The sequence below is a fragment of the Canis lupus genome, chromosome 8 (genome assembly GCF_003254725.2).
Source record: "Canis lupus dingo isolate Sandy chromosome 8, ASM325472v2, whole genome shotgun sequence".
NCBI classification, from domain to species: Eukaryota; Metazoa; Chordata; class Mammalia; order Carnivora; family Canidae; genus Canis; species Canis lupus.
Genome location: NC_064250.1, coordinates 10,208,085 through 10,228,884, shown reverse-complemented (window position 1 = coordinate 10,228,884; position 20,800 = coordinate 10,208,085). Strand labels below are relative to the sequence as shown.

The window sequence follows — 20,800 nt, the reverse complement described above, 5'->3', positions numbered from 1 at the left end:
CAGCCCAGGTGGTTCAGTGGTTTAGTACTGCCTTCAGCCCAGGGCGGGATCCTGGAGACCAGGTATCAAGTCCCACCCACATTGGACTCCTTTCATGGAGCCTGCTTCTCCCTCTCCCTGTGTCTCTACCTCTCTCTCTCTGGTCTCTCATTAATAAATAAAATCTTTAAAAAAAAGTTTAGTGGAGTACACGTGTTAATTCTAAATCAGTTAACACCTTTTTAAGATCAACTTGTAAATTGTTTCAGATAGGATCAGTGTATATGTGAAGGGAGACAGTGTGCACAGGTGGATGTGGGAGAGGAAAGGTCCTCTCTGTAGAGAAGATAAGCCAGATGGGATAACAATACCTCTTCTCTCTATCTGAAGGGAAAGCTCTTGGTGAGGTAACAATAGTTAGTTATATTAAGGGAGTTCCCTTTTCAAGAACTAACAAGCATATTTAATCATGTTAAATAATATTAAAGAACATTTTTGTTGAACTAACCAAAAGCATCTCATGCTGTTTAACTTAGTCATGGCTGTGTAGAATGCCTAGAACAGTAGACATTCAATAAGTAACTGAATAAATTTAAGAAAAAATTCAGAATTGGTCTTTCTGCATTAAATAGTGAATACAGGATTTTTCACATGTCCCAGCAATAGATACTTGGAATAATAAAAGTAAAGCAGCTTAGAATAATAGTCACTAACAGTTTTATTGCTTAAATAAGTCAGACTATAATATTTTTTCCTGCAGTTCTACCTTTAATGTTTTTCCTCAGAGCCAAATGTTTACAAGTAGTAAGTAAAATTTTACCAACTTAGCTTTCTTTTCAGCACATGGATGACTTTTAGAGTATAAGCCAAATATATCTATACACATATAAAATTAAGGTTATAAATAGAAAAATACCAAGCATTCCTGTTATCTTGTTCAGTGTGATATATCAGTTATGCTATTATGAAAATACACTACAAAGGAAATGATACTTAATTCCCTTCCATTTCATAATTATAACTTTTTTAATATATTAAGTAACAATGTTTTAAGACATCTATTGGGGCAAAATATTTAACATTTAAACTGAATTAAAGAACTATTTAATTTTCCCTATTTAATACAGAATGATTAGAGAAGGAATGTTGCTTTTGTTCTGAGCATCATAGTCTTATTGAACTATGGATTTTGCATCTCTACATTTAATTTGCATTTTAGAATTATTAAGATTTAGATGCATGATATCTCCTCTTTCCTGAGTTTCTAAGGGTCATGATTATGAAGCCTTGGCAGAGTGTTTAACAATTCTAAATTGTCAGAAGGTTGTAGCTTTAAATGAATGCTTATTTGCTTAAAATAGCTGTTGGCATTTTTAATATAAGAGTTTTGCATCTGATCCTAGTATGCTATATAGTATTTTGGTATTATGAGAAAATGACATTTTCTATCTTCTTGCACTTTTTCTTTCAGTTGCCAAATTGTCACCATTATTGCTGGGATTCCAAGAAATCTCTACAAATGCCTCTGATGACATCGGAAACAATTGGTTCTAATCCTGTGAATTCCCTTGTGAAGAAAGCATGTGACTCCTTTGGTTTAGAGGCCATATCTTTCAGGTCATCCAAAGGTGCCCAAGCCACACCAACAGAGAAGATGGTGATACCTACAATGAAAATATTTTTAAGTGAAGTAAAATCAAGTTCCAGCTTCTATATAAAATCAGGTGTAAATATTTTTCATGAATTAGTTCATAATGGTAGAGGAAACTCTGTAATGTCCAAAAAACAATCTCCACCAAGTGGTTAGGTAGGCTTTAACAGTCATTGAGATGAGAATGGCTAAACAGTTGGGTCAAAAACAAGCTTTGCCATATATAAATATAATTTACCATATTAACAGATGAATCACATGATCACTGGCAAGTTTTTGATACCCTGAAAAACATCTTTAAAAAAAAACTACATGGGCAGCCCGGGTGGCTCAGTGGCTTAGCGCCACCTGCAGCCCAGGGTGTGATCCTGGAGACCCAGGATCGAGTCCCACGTCAGGCTTCCTGCATGGAGCCTGCTTCTCCCTCTGCTGTGTCTCTGCCTCTCTCTCTCTCTCTCTCTCTCTCTCTCTATCTCTATGTGTGTGTGTCTCATAAATAAATAAATAAAATTAAAAAAAAACTACAATAGGGGCACCTGGGTGACTCAGTAGTTGGGTGTCTGCCTTTGGCTCAGGTCATGATCCCAGGGTCCTGGGATAGAGTCCTGCATTGGGTTCCCCAGAGGGAGCCTGCTTCTCCCTCTGCCTATGTCTGCCTCTCTCTCTGTGTCTCATAAATAAACTACAATAACATTCTTAGTGAAATGGTGAAAACTTCCTGAGAATGGGCTACCTGTCCTCCAGTTAATCATTTTACTGGAGTTATAGACCATGTAACTGCATGAAAGAATGGCACAAAATTTGGGATACATAAATGAAAGTTTTCTAAGGCTATTGCATTGTCAGGGATGGCAACTAGGCTTCTGTGAATAATGAGAACCTTCTTCCATTTGGATGTGTAGGTTATATTGGCAAATTTGCCAGTAGTCAGTCAGTGTCTAACCCCTAATCCCAAAGCAAAAATCTAGTGATAAAAGCAGTCAAAGAGAAAGGTGAAGCTGGAATAATTTATCCTAGTTATACACTGAGGCATAATATCTGCGTTCCCATGTGCTATATAGAAAGAAGGCTTTTACTCGACTATGTTTTGGTTAGGGTGATAACTAAGCATTGGTTTGTCATCCCAAGTGTGGTAGTTTTTTAGCAGATTCTTCATGTACTCTGCCATCTTTTCTTTTGGGTGAAATTCCCTATAGAGTGTTTCTCTTCTATTTAAGACTTCATCCCCCTTCTAGTGGTATTCAGTGCTCAGAGTTGTGAATATTTAAGATATAAATCAGGTTTAGTTTATATAAAAGCTCCTTGAAACAATTTCTGGTTTATCACCCAGTCAATACTCCTCTCCCCTAACAGAAATAAAGTTCTCCCCAGTTTTCCTTACTTGTAGATTGAATTCAAGCTCAGAATCATTAGCTCAGACCCAATATATAATTATGGCTTAAAAAAAAAATTAGGGCCTAGCTCTGTAAGCCTATCTTGTATTCTGGCTTTTGTTAACTTTGACCTCATGATCACTAAAGGATAATTTTCATGAAAATGGTGTGCCCCAACCCTCTGAAGTTCAACTAATTGCATAGGGAAGATATATTTGAGTTAATCTAGTTCATTTAATTCAGCATAAATCTAAGCCTGCTAACCAAAAATTAGTTCAGTAAGCAATTATATTTTTAAAAATTTACAAGAGCGAGTGACACAGTGTATGCACAAATGGGGAGAAGGGCAGAGGGAGAAAAACCCTCAAGCAGACTCCCCGTGGAACGCGCAGCCCCTTGTGGGGCTTGATCCTATAACTGAGATCATGACCTGAGCCGAAAACAAGAGTTGCTGACTTAACCGACTGAGCTTCCCAGGTGCTCCTGTAAGCTACATTTTTAAGAATGATAGCAAACAGGTCTTTGATCTGGATTAGCTGCTGATGTATAAAATAACCCAGATGTATACAAATAAGCCAATGTATAGCTTAAATGGCATGTATCAGTTCTCTACCCGCTAAATGACAGTATTCCACCTATATAAAAGTACATAAGTGAAAAAAAAAGTATGTAAGTGCATTAAAACGTGCTAATAAGTATCAAAGGAAAAAGGTGAAGTCATTGGGAACTAAATAGGGAAAAGAACGTATGTAGGAGTATAGAAAAACGCAAGGCTGTTAATTCCCCTCTCCCAAGTTAGCGTTTTGCTTTTTAGGTATTATTGGACTGCAATCACTCGGTTTCATCCCTGGAAAGGGAATGCTAGCTTTTTGTTGCCCTATTTGATCTCAGCAACACATTATGCTAATATTTTCAGGAAAAAGTGGGCTTTGCCAAAAGTAATATTAAGGTTGGGGTAAGGGAGAAAGAAGACCTCTTTATACCCTTTTACAACAGCAGAGTGTGTTTTTATTATCTCAAGAAGAAAAAGTTAAAAGGAAATTTAGATGGAATAGAATTAAAGTCTACTGGTGACCTTATCATCTAAGAAAATTCATGCCAGACTCAAAACTACTAAAAAAAAGGATTAATTATCAAATAGATTCATGGTAAATTATGATAAACTGTGATTTTGGGGGGACATATTCCAAGTTTGAGTCAAACATAAGCACTTGTAACATGTTTCCTTGACATATGACATGATTCTCATGGCAATTCTCCCAATAATACATACTGCCTGGGTTTGAATACTCACCACTTGCTAGCTATGTGGTTTTGAGGAAATTTGTTTCTTTGTCCATATAATGAGATTCATAGGGCTGGTTTGACAAGTCAGCTAATACTGGGTAAAGCTCTTTGAACAATACCATAATGTGTTTGTTCAATAAAATAAATGTCTAAGTTTATATTTACAAAACTTACAGAACGCCTCCGTTCCCTACCCAAAGGACAAGAACCTTACCTGCATCATGTGCAGCAGCAGCAGGACCTCGAACATCATCATAGGACTGTCCATCTGTGACAATTACCAGGAAGTTCTTGTTGGGGCTATCCCTCACGGGACCAAACACATTTCTAACCGTGAAGGAGATGGCATCACCTGTAGCTGTTCCACCACTCATGTAGCGAATGTTTCTGATAACAGCTAGGACATTCTCTTTGGTGCTATAATCAGTGAAACTGAATTCTGTGCGCTGATCATAGGTGAACTGTACAGCAGCTATCTTGGCACCAATGTCTGAGATTTCAAAAGTCTTGGCTATGTTGGAAACAAATTCAAGCATGAGGTGAAAATTACTGTCTCCAACACTGCTAGAGCCATCAATTAGAAAGGCAATGTTCACTGAGTTGTAACAGGTCTTGCTGCACATCATTTGCTCATGACTGCAGAGTTTCTGTACCAGAGGCTTTACATATTTTGTGGTGCCAAACCAATTAGGCATGTGGTAAGAGAAGAAGCCATTATTCCGACAGACAGCCTATGGGTGAGACATAAAATTATTTCTTCTTAAAAATTATAGAATGTTTTTATAGTTTTTTTTTTTAATGTTTCTATCTTGACTGTTCAAAGTTAATCCAGGTAAGGGCCAGTCAGCACTATGCCTTGAGGCCCAAAACTAAATCACTACTGTAACATAAGACACCTTCACCTCCTTACCTTGTCAATAAACGCAACATCCTGAACCATCCCCAGCTCCTCAGGGATAGGCTTGGCCACAGAAACTATAAATACATTGACACCAAATTCTCTGGCCACAATGCCTGCTTCCTCAATGTCATCAGAAGGCCAGCCATCAATAAATACCACCACCACTTTGGGGATCCCTCTTCTTACTCCAGTGTCGGCTGTGAAGAATTTCTGGGCAGTATGCTTCAAGGCTTTTCCTAGGTTTGAAAAAGAAGTAAGCTGGAACAGCACCACTGCTCAAATGATATCTCTATTTCCCCGTACCAACTTGAAGCCACCAAAAGTTTAAGAATTTAACTTACATAGAACTTAGTTCTCTAATAGATGGGAAAGTTTATCCATGAGGCTTTTTTTTTTTTTTTTTTGGCTTCACAACCCACATTACTTCCCCCATCACCTCCCAGAAGCCTTATGTTTCCTTACCGTACATCAATCATCAGTCAGAAACACAACTGACTCCCACTACTGTACTTTTGCTATCTATCCCCTTAATGACTGACTAGTACCACTAAAGACTCAGAACAAGAAATGTCCCTTCAGAGGGTCTATAGTGCTACTCTAGCTCTTTCTGCATTTATTAAATCAGTCTGTTGATCTTTGCTTCTTTTTAACATGCTGAACAGGGCCTTCTCTAAAGCGGCTATCTGTCCTACCCAATATAAGGATAATAAAGCACAATTCTTTTTTTGTGTTTTAAACAGCACTATTAATGAGCACTTTGGTATATTTTCCATTATAAATTGAGTATCTTAGATGATCAAGTACAAACCTAGTCAAGATTTCAGTGTCAGGAGGAAGAGTTTCACATCTGCTTATATAAAATAGCCTAATGCTGTTCTGCATGTCTGATCACTCATAACCCTCTCCTCTATTACATCCCAGATGCCAAAGTCTACTTACCTGTATTGGAATTACCCCCTCTGAAACCCACTTCCTTTATGGCAAACAAAACATCTTTGGGTGATGTAAAGTTTTTCAAGTAAAATTCTATTTTGGGATGTTCACTAAGTGGAAAAATGAAAAAATGTTACCTAGGGAGAACTGGAAAGCTAAAACAAGCAACATTATATACCTTAGAAAAAAATCTATAAATCAGACAATGCCTAAGTTTCTTTCTTAATTCTGTAGTATACAGTCAATTAAGGTATTGCCTCCTCATTTGAATTTTAAGGCCTCTTGCAGAAATGTACCAAAAACCATTGCTACCTTGAGGGTTTATTTTATTCTGGGTAATATGCTAAATACATATTACATATATCATTTCATTATAACTTCACAAGGCAGAAACTATTATCCTTACTACATAAATGACGAAACTGAGGCTCAGAACATTTAGGTAACTTGTCCAACAAAACATAGCTGCACTTCATATTCAGGTTTGTCTGGTTCCAGAGTCCATGCCTAAACTATATGGTGCCCCTGAAAACAGGCCTGGCCCAGAGCACCACTTCATGGAAATCTGCAGAGTTGGGCAGCAGAGAGTTGGAAGGAGGCTGGGTGTGAGGCTAGGTCTGTTCCAGTGCGAGACTCTGGAAGTACTCAACAGTGTCGGTCTATAAAATAATCAGGTTTCTGGTCAGAAGAGAGGCAATGTCAAGGACACTGGGATTAACATTTTAAAATTGAGAAGGTACAAGAAAATAAAACTGTGAAGTATTACAATATTTCTGTTATAATGATACTGACATCAATCCTAATGTATATTATAAGATCTGGGAGTTTATTTATTTTAGATTTTATTTAGTCATCAGAGACACACAGAGAGAGGCACAGAGAGAAGCAGGCTCCCTGGGAGGAGCCTGATGTGGGACTCGATTCCAGGACCCCAGGATCACAACCGGAGCCAAAGGCAGATGCTCAACCACTGAGCCACCCAGGTGCCCCAGGGATTTTCCATTTTAATAGTAAAAGGATTTCAGCTCATTTTTATCACTGTTCTTTAGAGACCATGCTGAGTAAAAACAGTTAAAGCACCATTTGTTGTGTTTAGTTTTTAGATAAGTCAGTATTTCATTAAGTGCAACATTTTAAGATCTCAGTATTATCAGTTGCCACGAAGTCAAGAATTTTGAGGGACAAGTATAGCACTGGTTGTATTTCTGTATATCTGGTGGAATGCTAGGTCACAAAATCAGATATTATGGGTTGATAACCTTTTCATTTTATTTTATTTTTATTTTTTTAAAGATTTTATTTATTTATTCATAGAAACACAGAGAATGAGAGGCAGAGATACAGGCAGAGGGAGAAGCAGGCCCCATGCAGAGAGCCCGATGTGGGACTTGATCAAGGGTCTCCAGGATCACACCGTGGGCTGCAAGTGGTGCTAAACCACTGCGCCACTGAGGCTGCCCAACCTTTTCATTTTAATGGTCACTTTTCAACTATCTAAATTGTGGATGAGATTTAGTCTTGTTTTTGCATCCTTAATGATATGTTCTGTTTTTCTGCCTAAATATAAACTCTTGATATAGTTTATTTTGGTGTTTTTCCTAAAATATGAAAACTATAAGCCAAGAAGTTTATAGAGAAGCTTGTCTTTGAGACTACAAGATAGTGTAGCTTTCGTTTTGAAAAAGAATTGGATACAAAGTGCAAGGAAAAAAAAATTAAGAAGAAAGGTACTGAGGGGAATTTGCCCCCTGGGATGTTAAAATGACACTAAAGCTACAATTATCAAAGCATTGTAGAAAATATGTAAAATTGGCTTATAGATCAAGGAAACTGACTTGCCTAAACTTGTATATAAAATTGATAAATCAATGGAATAAGAAGCTCATTTGTTTTAAAGGTGTGGGAAAATGGTTAAATTATGTAGAAAACAAAGTTAAATTCTCATACCAAAAAAATCTATCTAAATTAAGAACCAGTTGTAAAAAATAAGAACAAATGAAATAGACATTAATATTTGTTATACTGGTGCTACACTCACACACTGCTGATAGCAATTTAAACTGGATCAGCTTTCTAGAAAGCAATTTAACTTTGTATCAGAAGTCTTAAAAATGTCAGAACCTTTTGATACAAATCTCACTTTTAGGAATCTAGTCTAATGAACTAATCAAAGATGGCACAAAGATGACATAAGGATGTTAATCACAATGTAATATGTAATGGTTAAAAAAAACAATGGTTAAGCAAATAATCACGCAAAGGAACATTATAAAACTTTTTTTTAAGAGTGTGTGCATGAGCGGGGGTGAGTAGTTGGGTAGGGGAGGTGGGGCAGGGAGAGAGAGAATCTTAAGTAGGCTCCACACCCAGCACGGGGCCCACATGGGGCTGGATCTCACGACTCTGAGATCATGCATGACCTGAGCTGAAATCAAGAGTCAGTTGCTTAACTGACTGAGACACCCAGGCACCCCAAACATCATTTTTTGAAAAGTAGTTTTCATCTGGTAAAATGCTCAAAATACTAAGGGATGAAAAAATAGGACATGAGATATTTTTTTAGTTGGAGCTTTTGAAAAAGCAACACACATATGTAGAAGGGTAGGGGATAGGCAAAATGGGTGAGGAAGAGTGGGAGTTGCAGGCTTCCAGCTGTGAAATAAAATATACAGCATAAAGAATGTAGTCATTTGCATGTAATAGCATCCTATGGAGACAAATGGTAGCTACACTTACAGTAAGCATAGAGTAACATATAGAAATGTTGAATCACTATGCTGTACACCTGAATTTAATGTAACATTGTGTGTCAACTATACTTCAATTATACACACAGGTACAAAAGATTAATCAGTGGCTTAAGAGCTGCCTTCAGCTCAAGTCATGATCCCAGGGTCTTGGAATTGAGCCCCATGTCAGTCTCCCTGCTTAGTGGGGAGTCTGCTTCTCCCTCTCCCTACAACCTTCCCTCCAGTCATTCTCTCTCTCTCTCTCTCTCTCTCTCAAATAAATGAATAAAATATTTTTTAAAATAAAGGGGGTTATAAAACATTTTATAGTGATTATCTCTGAGGGGCATATTTGGGAAATTGGTTTTCTTTCTTGTGCTCTACATGTTTTTCAAGCTTTCTAGAGTGAGCATATTATAATCCTAAAAGCCATCAACATTATTTTTAAATGAATAAAATTTAAGAGGTTGAGCTTCAGATCTCCAAGGAACTATGGGAAATGTTTAAAAGAATGACAGAATAGGGAGGAGGAATAGACCTATTAGTTTTTTTGGCAAAGAGGAATTGGGAATTGAGCAGAATGTATGTACAGAGTTAATTAGTATGAGCAACAAAACCTTTTAGTCTACCTTCTGGTCTTCAAATAGCATATAATTCTCAATCTTTTTATTCCAGAAAGGAAGCACTTAGACTTACCTAGTCTGCTTAGGCAATCTTAAATCCTTTATTTATAGTATGGGAACTCAGACTGTCCACAACTCAGTATGTGTATATTGAACTAAAACGCATGTATCCACTAAAAGGATTGATCATTTATCATCAAGTTTCCACCCACTTTAATAAGATTGGTACCTGGCTTGAACAAGGCCCACATGTGGTCCTTCTGTTCCAATTCCCAACATTAGAGCCACTTTGCCAACAAAATTCTTCTGTAGATTAAATCGGCGCTGCCCAATATTGAAACTTCCATCAATCAGAAATGCAATGTCTGCTTTACAGTCTGTAAATACCCAAACAAGTCTTTCTGTTAGCAGTTACAAGAGGAGGGAGGAAAGGGGAGAGAATGTTATTTTCCTCAATGGATATATGGACTCTTACCTTTATTGCCAGTTTTCTTCTCAGGTGTTTTCTTCAGTCGTTTACCTGAAACAAAGGAAGCCCTTGGCATTAGTAAAAGGAAGACAGTTTCATAGCAAGAAGTCCACATGGGGAAAAGCTAATGACAAAGGAGTATCATTCTTTAAAATACTTGGTTTTAAAAAATTTATTTCCTAAAAACATTTTTTTTCTCACAATTTTCTGGATGGGGAAGCAATGTCCCAGCAAAGAAACAAGTCAGAACTGTTGTAGGCCTATATATTTGATATGCCACTAATCCAGGACTTGATATCTCAAACCCACAGTTGAGGCAGGACTGGAAACTAGAGTTAGATTCTAATGTTCCTAATTTATTTGACTTTAAAACTGCCACAATCTTAGGAAAGGAGATCCCTGGCTATATGTTAAAATGGACACACACTAATTACTTTTTTTCATATGGCAACTAGGAGGTTCCAGTTTTACTTTGTTCAGTTTCTAGGCATGGGATTTATTTAATCAGACAGAAATAGCACTTCAAGAGAATGTCTGGGAGCAGAGTTTGTAACTGAAAATAGAAAAAGGAAAGGAATTTGAAATATAAAATGTTTCTCTATGTAATACACTAGGAAACTTAAGATATTTGTTTTGTCAGCTTTAAAATTTTTTTTAAAGATTTTATTTGAGGGCACCTGGGTGGTTCAGTCACTTAAACCTCTGACTTTGGCTCAGGTCGTGATCTGGAGATCCTCAGATCAAGCCGCATGTTGGGCTCTCTGCTCAGCAGGGAGTCTGCTTTCCTTCTCTCTCTCTCTCTCTCTCTCTCTCTCAAATAAATAAATAAAATCTTATTTGAGAAAGCGAAAGAGAGAGTGAGAGAGAGAGAGAGCATGAGCAGGGGAGGGGCAGAGGGAGAGGAAGAAGCAGGCTTCCTGCTGAGTGCAAACTCAACGGGGGTGGGGGGGTGGGGGAACCTTGAGATCGTGACCTGAGCTGAGGTTCATGCTTAGCTGACTGAGCCACCCAGGCACCCCTGTTTTGTGTATAACATCAGTTTCCTTTTGAAGGCTATCAATAAATTTATTTTTAATTTCCAAATGCTGTGCCAGGTGACCAGGAAATAACTTCCATATTTCATACCTGTTGGTGGACGTGCTGTGGACACGGCTTGTCCTGTGGCTTCCTGGGTACCACTTTTTCCTTCTGTTAAAATAAAGAAAAGACTATTTTTTTTCCTCTTCTTTCTTTACCATCAAAGCATAATGAATCTAATTTAGGGGTCTCTAGGATGATAAATGTAATCGATGATAAATAGAATTGAGTGATGGCAATTGCATGAGTACTTGCTTCATGCTAGTTTCAAAGAACCAAAATGGGTTCTTATGTATTAAATCAGATCTTAAAAGGATCACCAAAAATGAATGCACATTCATTTTCATTCACCAGTTTTTTGATTCAGTGTTACGTGGTAAAAGTCAGGGAATTCTGATTACAGACAATGCAAGTTTGTTTGTTTGTTTTTCTTTTTTTCTTTTTTAAAGTAGGCTCCACACCCAGCATGGAGCCCAACATGGGGCTTGAACTCAGGATCCTGAGACCAGGACTGGAGCTGAAATTAAGAGTCAGATGCTTAACTGACTGAGCCACCCAGGCACCCCAGACAACACAAGTTTCTCCTGCAATCTTCTAACAGCAAGATTATTCTTCCCTCATTCAGCCAAGTTTAGCTTAAATGAGTCTTTGCCTGTCCAGTCCCCTGACTGTAACCTTTAGTTGATTCCTTTGAGTCTTGATTGCAGGCTTTTCCATCAGAGTCTAAGAGGTTGGATTAAGAAAAGCATAAAACTTTTTTTTGGGGGGGGGGTGGTGAGGCAATATTTACACAAAAGTAAGAATAATATAATTGTACCTACTTGTCACTGTGAAAGAAGCAGACCATCTGGAAAGTGTCTGAGACTGAATGCCATTGGCAACTACTGAGGAATAGTTTTCTCGACCTGGTAGGCTGTATATTCGCACAGGTCCCCCTGAGTTGCTGATTACTCCCCTGCAACACAGAAAAACAACTGATATTGTACCCACACTTTTTCAGGAGTACCTGACTTATAGAACCATGTTCTGATTAATCAAGAAAATAGTTCATCAGGGAAGATATATAAGGATGCTGCCAGCCTTTTTAAAAACTTGCTTGCACAGGTACAAAACCTGCCTGGGAAAAATGGTTTTGTGCTGTCAAACTTCTTAAATGTTGATAGGAACATACCTGTAGGATCCTGTTCCCTACAGCTCAGAGATTCAGAGTTAATAGCACCAAATAATTTTCTTAGTTTTCTAAGGTACTTTTATGTCCTTGGACTTCATTTTAAAGAAAAGTCTTGGGCACCTGGGTGACTCAGTGGTTGAGTGTCTGCCTTTGGCTCAGGTCCTGATCCCGGGGTCCTAGGATCAAGTCCCACATCAGGCTCCTCACCGGGAGGCTGCATCTTCCTCTGCCTGTATCTCTGCCTCTCTGTGTGTGTCTCTCATGAATAAATCTTTGGAAAAAAAAAAAAAGTCTTGCAAGATAGCAGAGTGGGTGATGAATATGGGCTCTGGAAGCACACCTGGGCTTTCAGTTCCAGCTCTGGTACTCGCTAAAAGTGGCAAGATAGTTGGCAACACTCCTGAGTTCAATTTCCTCAACTATAAAATTGAATAAAATTGTACCTACTCTGTACAATTGTAGGGTTGTCATGGAAGTTAAAACAATGTCCAGCACACAGTAAAAACACTAATATATTGCATGATTAGGAATTTCTAAAATCACATGGATCTAGCTATCAAGAAGTCATAAAATTTGCCTTTAGTCAGAAAGCTTCCTTGGTATAGCCGGTGCTTCAAGGATACCCACAAAAACCTTAAAAATGTATCTATGTTCTATGGTCAATATTGGAATCAAAAGAAAGAAGCTGAGGATGTCCATTTGGCTAAAAAGGGAAAGGATATCATCACACTTGGATTTCTTCCTCTTTGGCATGTTTCAGCTTACCTGTGGACAGCTGCACCACATATGCTTGATACAGACGCATACACTATGTTCCCAAACACAGAGAATTCCTCAAGAGAGCAGCCTCCTGGGCAAAGGACATCTGCTTTCTCTTTCCTGATGTCCAGTCCTCGGGTAAAGCATGTGATAGCAATGGGAACTGAAGAGAAAGGAAGGCATGTAATGACATTCTTAGGATTTTGAGGGGAGTAAAGTGGGGTGGGAACTGGGGGTTTATCTCCCTACTAATTTCTACACTTCCTCTTAAGAATATTAAGGTATGTATGGTTCCACACCATTCCAAATTTTAGCTACCCAAAAACCAGTTGTCCAATTTAATCTAGTCCTCAACCACTACAAAGCCTGTTGGAAGAATTTTCTCAGTTCTTAACAGTTTGGGAATACATAATTAGAAATAGAACTAGAAAATGATATTAGTCATTCACCATTTATTAATTCATTCTAGAAATACAAAATCTCAATTGCAATAATGAGCAATTGATAATAATAATGTCTCATGGACCTTCACCAGACCTACCTCAGAGCACCACAGCATGCACAACAGTCAATAAGAGAAAAGCATAGAAGTTCAAAGTATCATGGTGTTTCTCTCCTCAAACCACCAGAGACACTAAATGTGTAACAATGAAAGACTGCCTTTATATTCTAAGATGTAAATCACTCAACGTATATGGTGTACAGTTTTTGTAAGATTTTAATTTTACAATCATTTCTCAATAGAGTTATGGTCAAATACAAATTATGGTATCTATTACTTTTTAAATGGTTTTAACTTGTATATCTTTTGTACCTGTAACTATCTTAGATATTTGGCTAATTTTAAGTGGTTTTGTTAAAGTATTAATGATGCCAGCTGTCAGCACAGTAAGAACTAATAAATGGATTTGGAAAAAACAACAAGAAAACAAAACAAAAAAACTGGACACAGTTGCCTAAGGTAAAGATATTAAATCTGAGCTGAGCCTGTGAGGAACATTTTCCATTTTTTTTTTTCTTTTTTAAGTAGGCTCCACACTGGGCATGCAGCCCAAAGCAGGGTTTGAACTCACCATCCTGAGATCAAGATCTGAGCTGAGGGACACCTGGGTGGCTCAGTAGTTGAACATCTGCCTCCCTTTGTCTATGTCTCTGCCTCTCTCTGTGTGTCTCTCATGAATAAAATAAAATTAAAAAAAAAAAAAAAGACCTGAGCTGAGATCAAGAGTTGGACATTTAACTGACTGAACCACACAGGTGCCCCAATGAAAGACATTTTCATAGACACGCACGAAACTTTCAAGGTCCCATCCTTTCCTTTTGGAGGACCATTTATACCAGTTTTCCTCTAAATGCAGGGCCTTAAAATTATATCTTAATTTAAGGAAGCCAGTAAAAAGATGTTCCACTTTACAAAATGTCATGTAAACAAACAAACAAACAAAAATGTCATGTCGCTCAATCACCCCTTTTACAGGTGCATAAATTAAAACCATGGGGTTAATTCGCCCCAGGTCGCACAGCCCAACTCCTGCAGGACAGGAAACAAGGAAGTTAGTCTCTTGGAAGTGAAGCATTTTTATCCGAATTGAACCTGCTTATTTCTGCTCCAAATCTGTCAGTCCGAAGTGGGTTCTGGGGGGCTTCTCCCTGACACCGCGGTCGGTGGGACCCAAGGATACTCCCCTGCCTTGATCTTGATGCCGATGCTCGGCTTGCCAGGTGCCTCCCGCGATGTGACCGTGGATTCGGGGACGCTTCCTGCTCCGCGTCTTGGGAAGAACGTCCCCCTCGGATACCGGGGCCCCCTCGCGTGGGAGACGTGGCTAAGCTGGAGCAGACGCGCTGAGGGTGCGGAGGGGTGTGCGCCGGGCAGCGGCTCCCAGCGGGGCGCCCTCCGGAGCGGGCCCCGCCGCCAAGTCCCGGGGCTCGGCGTGGGCGCGCTCCCGCCCGCCGCCCCCAGCCCCGCCCGCGCTCGGCCCCGGTCCTGCTGGCCCGACACGGGAGCCCGCGACTCACCGGCTCCGTCGCTGCCCGCAGGCTCCGGCAGCAGCAGCAGCAGACAGACACCTGAGAAAGAGGACAGCGCGAGGCTGGCTGCAGCCCCCACCCCGCTCGGTGCGGCGGGGGCGGGTCGGGAGGGGCGCGTACCCACCGAGGCCGAGGACCGGGATCCAGGCTGCCGACATGGTCGAGGGGCTGCGAGGGCCTGCGAGACACGGAGCATGCGAGGGAGGCTCGCGGGAACCGAGGGCCCCCTCGTCCCCGCCTCCCTGCGCTCGCCCTCCCCCTCGGGGCCCGGACCCCCGGAAACCCAGGGGCGGCGGAGGGGAGAGGTGGCCTCGGAGGCCGCTGCCCCGGAGAGGGCGCCTATCCGAAGGCGACGCTCCGGCTGCAGGTCGAGCCAAACGCGGCATCGGTGTGCAGCCGCGGCCCGGGACAGGGGAGCGGATCACGGCCGAGAGCCGCTGCGACGAGAGCAGAGCCTCGCACAGGCAGGCGTCCGGCACCCGCTCGCCCCCCGCGGGACGCCCAGGGGCGCGCACCTGAGTCGGCTCCGCCCGGCTGCGCCCGAGTGCGGAGAGCGCGGACCCCGCCGCCGCTATAAAGGCGGCGCCGAGCGCACGAGCTCCGCGCGGGGAGGGGGCGGGGCGGCGAGGAGGGGGCGGGTCCACGCGGCCTCGGGAGCGAAGTTCCCAACTTCGAGCTCCCGTGGGAGCGCAGTTCCTGCTCCTGCGGTAGAAGCACCCTGGGGTTGGCAGACGCGCGCCCCGTGTCCTTAGAGACGCTGTCAACTGATCGGCCGTTCTTTCGGCCTTAGGGACCCAGCCTTCCGACTTGGTGCCGGCTGGAATCGGCGATCCCCCGCGGGGCCCCGTTTCCTGTAGCGGGTGCGGCTCGCCGCGCTGGCCCCGTCCGCCCCCGGCCCGAGGGCTCCTGCCGCGCCTCTCCGGGTTCCCAGGCCTGTGGGCTGTGGTGACTGCGCGGAGCCTCAGATTGGTCCTGCGGCCTCGCTCGTCCTGGTGACCTTCAACAGGTGGAAATGGGAGAAAGCGGAGTTCACAGGGACTGTGACAGACAAGTGACCTCCGGGGCAGCCTAGGAACCACCTCCAGACCCAGGGGAGGCGGCAAGATACCGTTTTGGTTTGTTTTTTCAAACAGCTTTATTTAGTCCAAAGAGTAGCGTTTTACTTTGGTCCAAAGAATAACCAATAATGTATATACCGTAAAATCCACCCCTTTTCAATCTAAAATGCATGTTTTCCCGCGAGTTTACAGAGTTGTGCAACCATTTCCACAATCCAGTTTTAGAACATTTCTATTTCTCCTAAAAGGATCCCTTCTCATCATTAACAGTCAATTCCCTTTCGCCACCCTCAGCCCTAAGCAACACTGATTTGCTTCCTGTCTACACATTTGCCTTTATGGACATTTTCTGTATTTTTAAATGATTTTTATTTATTTCTTTGAGAGAGAACAAGCAAGGGGAAGGCTAGAGGGAGCCTGATGTGGGGCTCAAACCCCGAGCCTTGGGATCATGACCTGAGTGGAAGGCAGCTGCTTAACCAACTGAGCCACCCAGGTGCCCCGTGGGCATTTTATATAAATGGAATAATATGGCTTCTTTTACTGAGCATAATGTTTTTGAGGTCCATCCATGTTGTAGCATGTGTGTGTTCTTCCTTTTTATTGCTTAGTAGTATTCTCACACATTTTGTTTTAGGAAAGAAACACCACCACCACCTGGAAACCAAATATTGTAGTGGTTTTACAACTATTTTCTCCATCTGGAATGAGTCAGTATTTGCACCAGGCAACTGCGGAGTGCTGATTTCATTCCCTTTACTATTTGAATGTCTTCTGGAGGGAAAGAGACTAATTTTTTAAAAAGATTTTATTTATTCATGAGAGACACGGGGGGGGGGGGGCGGCACAGAGACACAGGCAGAGGGAGAAGCAGGCTCCATGCAGGGAGCCCAATGTGGGACTCAATCCTGGGACTCCAGGATCACACCCTGGGCCAAAGGCAGATGCTCAACCACTGAGCCACCCAGAGATCCCAGAAAGGGACTAATTAAATCACATTTGTAGGCTGGGAGGTTTGGGTTTTTTTTTTTTTTTAATTCTTATTTTGATGGCTGCTTTAAAGATTTAATCTCTTCCATGGTAGAGAGTTGCCCTTTTCTTAGAAACCCAGTAATCTATCCACCTCCTTTGCTATTTTTCTTGGGAGAAATTTCAAGCCTTCAGGATTATTAAAATTATCTTTTTCATTATTGTTTATTGAGTGTCCTCAATCAGCTTTGGATGATCTCCTCCCAATTAAGCTGGGCAAATTGTCATGATGCTACATAATGAGGGAGAGTTCACATCCTGGAAAAAAGCTACCACTCCTCAGCTCAGCAGGCAGATGCCCAAATGGCCAGAGGGGCACATGCTATTCAGAACTCCTCTAGGGCACAACCCTCCCGTGATGTAATTTCACTGAACCATTTGGCAGACTCAAAACTATGCAGCTATTTCCATGTTTGGCCCTGAGTCTATTAAAAAATAAAGGAAATACCTCATTGAGTTTCATAGTTGTTTACCCAAAGATATGATTTTAATCATTTTGTTTTGAAACATTTAAGAGAGGTTATTCTTCGCTTATTTTCTGGTGTGAAAGGCCAACCAGAGAGGGTGAAGGAGTGAGGATGAGATTTCTCATTCTCACTTACTTTGTACCGCATGCTCACGCTAAGTGTAAGGAGGGGAAAATATCTGAGCTTAAGAGGTAGTTTTCTCGGTGTTGGGAATATCTGGAGAGGGAAAGCCAAAGAAATCTGGGTATGTGTGACTTAAAAAGTCTAATTATTAGAAATTACAGTTTTATATTCGGTTGGGTGACATTTCCAGTTATTGTACTCCTGAGATGCCTGGTTAGTTTGCCCTGCTTCAGTTAAGGCTATTTGATACTCAATATTTAGACTAACTTTCTGCAGAGCAGTGGATTCCTAACTGCGCTGCACAATGGAATCGCCTGGGGGGCTTTAAAAAGTAATGAAGCCTGAGTCCCACCCGGAGATACTATGTAATTGGTCTGGGATGGGACCAGGGTATTAGAACTTTTTTAAGCTCCGTGGTGATTCTAATGCGCTGCCCAGTGTACATAATACTTAGCTACATGTTAGAGTTAAGCTAATAATTTTAGTTTCTCATTCTTTTTTTTTAACTTTATGTTCTTTTTTATGTTCTTTTCTAAGATTTTATTTATTTATTCATGAAAGAGAGAGAGAGAGAGAGAGAGAGAGAGAGAGGCAGAGACAGAGGCAGAGGGAAAAGCAGGCTCCATGCAGGGAGCCCAACGTGGGACTTGATTCCGGGTCTCCAGGATCACACCCTGGACTGAAGGCGACGCTAAACCGCTGAGCCAGCAGGGCTACCCTAATTTCTCATTCTTTTTTTCAGTATCCTTTCATTAAAATTCCATCAAAAATATGCCTACTGTGTTTCCTGGATGAAACATGGAAGCATCTTCTGGCCTGAAGTTTGTTTAAAAACAATCCTTAACAGAAGATTTGAAAACTCAATTTCAAAAGTAATTTTTTCCCAGTATGCTGTCTATGTTCACATTTCTAACTTTGTGCAGAATGGGCTAGACTTATTAAGGGAGTGAGCAACCTCGAAAACTAAAACCCTAGGTGGCATCTTTCGGCTTCAGGATGCTGCTAACAGCTCAAAAGAGTTTCCCAAAAATAGTATGTTTATCTGATTAAATTTGGCTCATTACCTATATGGATAAACTCTTAATTTACCAGTCCCCTCTCTGCTCTCTTTTTACCTAAGTATGAATCTAGGGTTAACTGGAAGTTTTTATATTATTGTTTTTGGTCTTTAATTTTTATCTTTAAAAAAGGAGTATCAGTTCTGTCCTACCCCCATACTGGCTTATTTCCCTTGTAAACTTACTTAGCTAATGCAATACATAGTAACTTGGTTTTGTGTCGGTTACAGTGACCTTAAAGTGAATTTGTTCCCTTTAGGGAAGTGTACGTCTGTCCTGCAGCATCCCATGGTCTCTGTGGTTATAGACCACAATGAGTTTAAAACTCCCATCATCTGTGTTATTGTATCACATGGATGATTTTTCTAGATCTAGTTTTCCTTATTGTTTTTTGTTCACGTCTAATACTAAACAAGTATGTACATCTAGTCTTTTGGCTTTTGATGACTTCTAGCAATGTAATAAATATCTACAGCTTCTGAGGAATAAAAATCAAAGAGTTGATTCACAGTAAATTCTACACCTGAAACTAATATTACACTGTATGTTAACTAACTGGAATTTAAACGAAAATCTGGAGGAAAAAAAAAGTTGATTCAGAAATAGCCCTATGACCACTAAAAATCACTTTCTTTTTCTGAATTCAGTTTCCTTTTCCTATAAAGTGAAGGGGATTAGACCAAGTGATTGGAAAGAACTTTCCACTGCCTACTTTCTGTGATTGGGCAAATGTTCCCCGGGTGTATATTGGCTTCAAGGGCTATGCCATTTTTCTGGGATTTAGGAGGCCTTAGGAAACACTGACTGTGCCAGCTGGCTCCCAGTTGTCCTTCAGCTGTCCCAGGACCCACCTTTCTAATGTAAGTTCTCTTTCTATTCATCTCTCACTGCTAAACTATGGACTGGTCACGTGTGCTCCTGTTTAACAAGAGGTAATAGAGGTCACATTGGCCACTAGAATGTCACTGAGACTTCCCCGCTGAGCAAGGAAAGCTGTGACAGGGGACATAAATTCGTTCTATAAGGTCCAGTATAATTCCTACGTAAGTTTCTCAAGATCAGAGATGTTTCTCTCTTTGATCTCTCTTTGAGTGCTGTCCCCCTAGTTCCAATACAGTATCTAGCACATAATGGGTACTCGAGAAATGTTTGTTGAATGAATGAATCAATCACATTCTTTCTTACCACTTGCTCCCTTGTAGTGATATTTATTTATTTATATTTCATTATTACTTTTTAAAGTAGGCTTCATGCCCAGTGTGGGGCTTGATCTCTCACTTCTAAGATCAAGAGTCACATGCTCTACAGACCAACCAGCTGCCGCCCTCCTGGTACTGATTTTTAAAATCTTTTTATTTTAGAACAGTTTTAGGTTTACAGAAAAATCAGTAATACAGAGAGTTCCTATTATCTCATGCCCAGTTTTCCCTATTAGTAACATCTTATGTTAGTAGGTATAGTTCTCACAGTTAATGAACCAATACTGACACATTATAATTAATTAGAGCCCATACTTTATTCAGATTTCCTTAGTTTTTACCTAATGTCCATTTTCCATTCCAGGATCCTATCCAGGATACCACATTACATTTAATCAGCATGTAATATTTACTTAGACTCCTCATGGCTGTGACGCTTTTTCAGATTTTCCTTATTTTGTTGACTTTGACAATTTTGAAGAGTACTGGTCAGATATTTTGTACAATGTCCCTCAGTAGGGATTTGCCAGATGTTTTTCTCACCGTTAGGTTGGGATTATGGTTTTTGGAAGAGGGCCACAGAGGTGAAGGAACGTTCTCATCACATCATATTAAGGGTATATATATCCTATCAACATGAGTTATTACGGTTGACGTTGACCTTGGTCATGTGGCTGGGGTGGTGTTTGTCAGGTTTCTCTACTGTAAAGTTACTCTTTTATATTATCCTCCCTTTCCATTCTGTATTCCTTGGAAGGATGTCACAATGTGCAGGCCACACTCAAGGCAGTAGGGAGTTACAGGCAACCTCCTTGAGGGCAGAGCAGCTACATAAATGATTGGGAATTCTTCTGCAAGGGATGTTTGTCTCTTCTCCCCTATT

The 20,800-nt window shown here is 40.8% G+C and overlaps 1 protein-coding gene and 1 long non-coding RNA gene across 2 annotated transcripts in view; one reads left to right on the top strand and one right to left on the bottom strand.

The window, feature by feature from the left end:
• Positions 1-679: 679 nt before the first annotated feature.
• On the bottom strand, positions 680-15,592 carry COCH (cochlin). The gene is made up of 12 exons (XM_025443889.3): positions 15,499-15,592; positions 15,108-15,161; positions 14,972-15,022; positions 12,959-13,115; positions 11,844-11,977; positions 11,071-11,133; positions 9,952-9,996; positions 9,706-9,853; positions 6,131-6,234; positions 5,201-5,427; positions 4,505-5,021; positions 680-1,643 (listed from the first exon to the last, which is right to left on the bottom strand). The coding sequence occupies exons 2-12, from the start codon at positions 15,139-15,141 to the stop codon at positions 1,468-1,470; spliced, it is 1,656 nt and encodes a 551-aa protein (XP_025299674.1). The 5' UTR covers positions 15,142-15,161; positions 15,499-15,592; the 3' UTR covers positions 680-1,467.
• Positions 15,593-18,224: 2,632 nt separating this feature from the next.
• The window catches only part of LOC118355561 (uncharacterized), an 82,881-nt gene continuing 80,305 nt past the window's right edge, over positions 18,225-20,800 (top strand). Inside the window, exon 1 of the long non-coding RNA XR_004818271.2 lies at positions 18,225-19,578. This is a non-coding gene — a long non-coding RNA (uncharacterized LOC118355561). The remainder of the gene's footprint in view (positions 19,579-20,800) is intronic.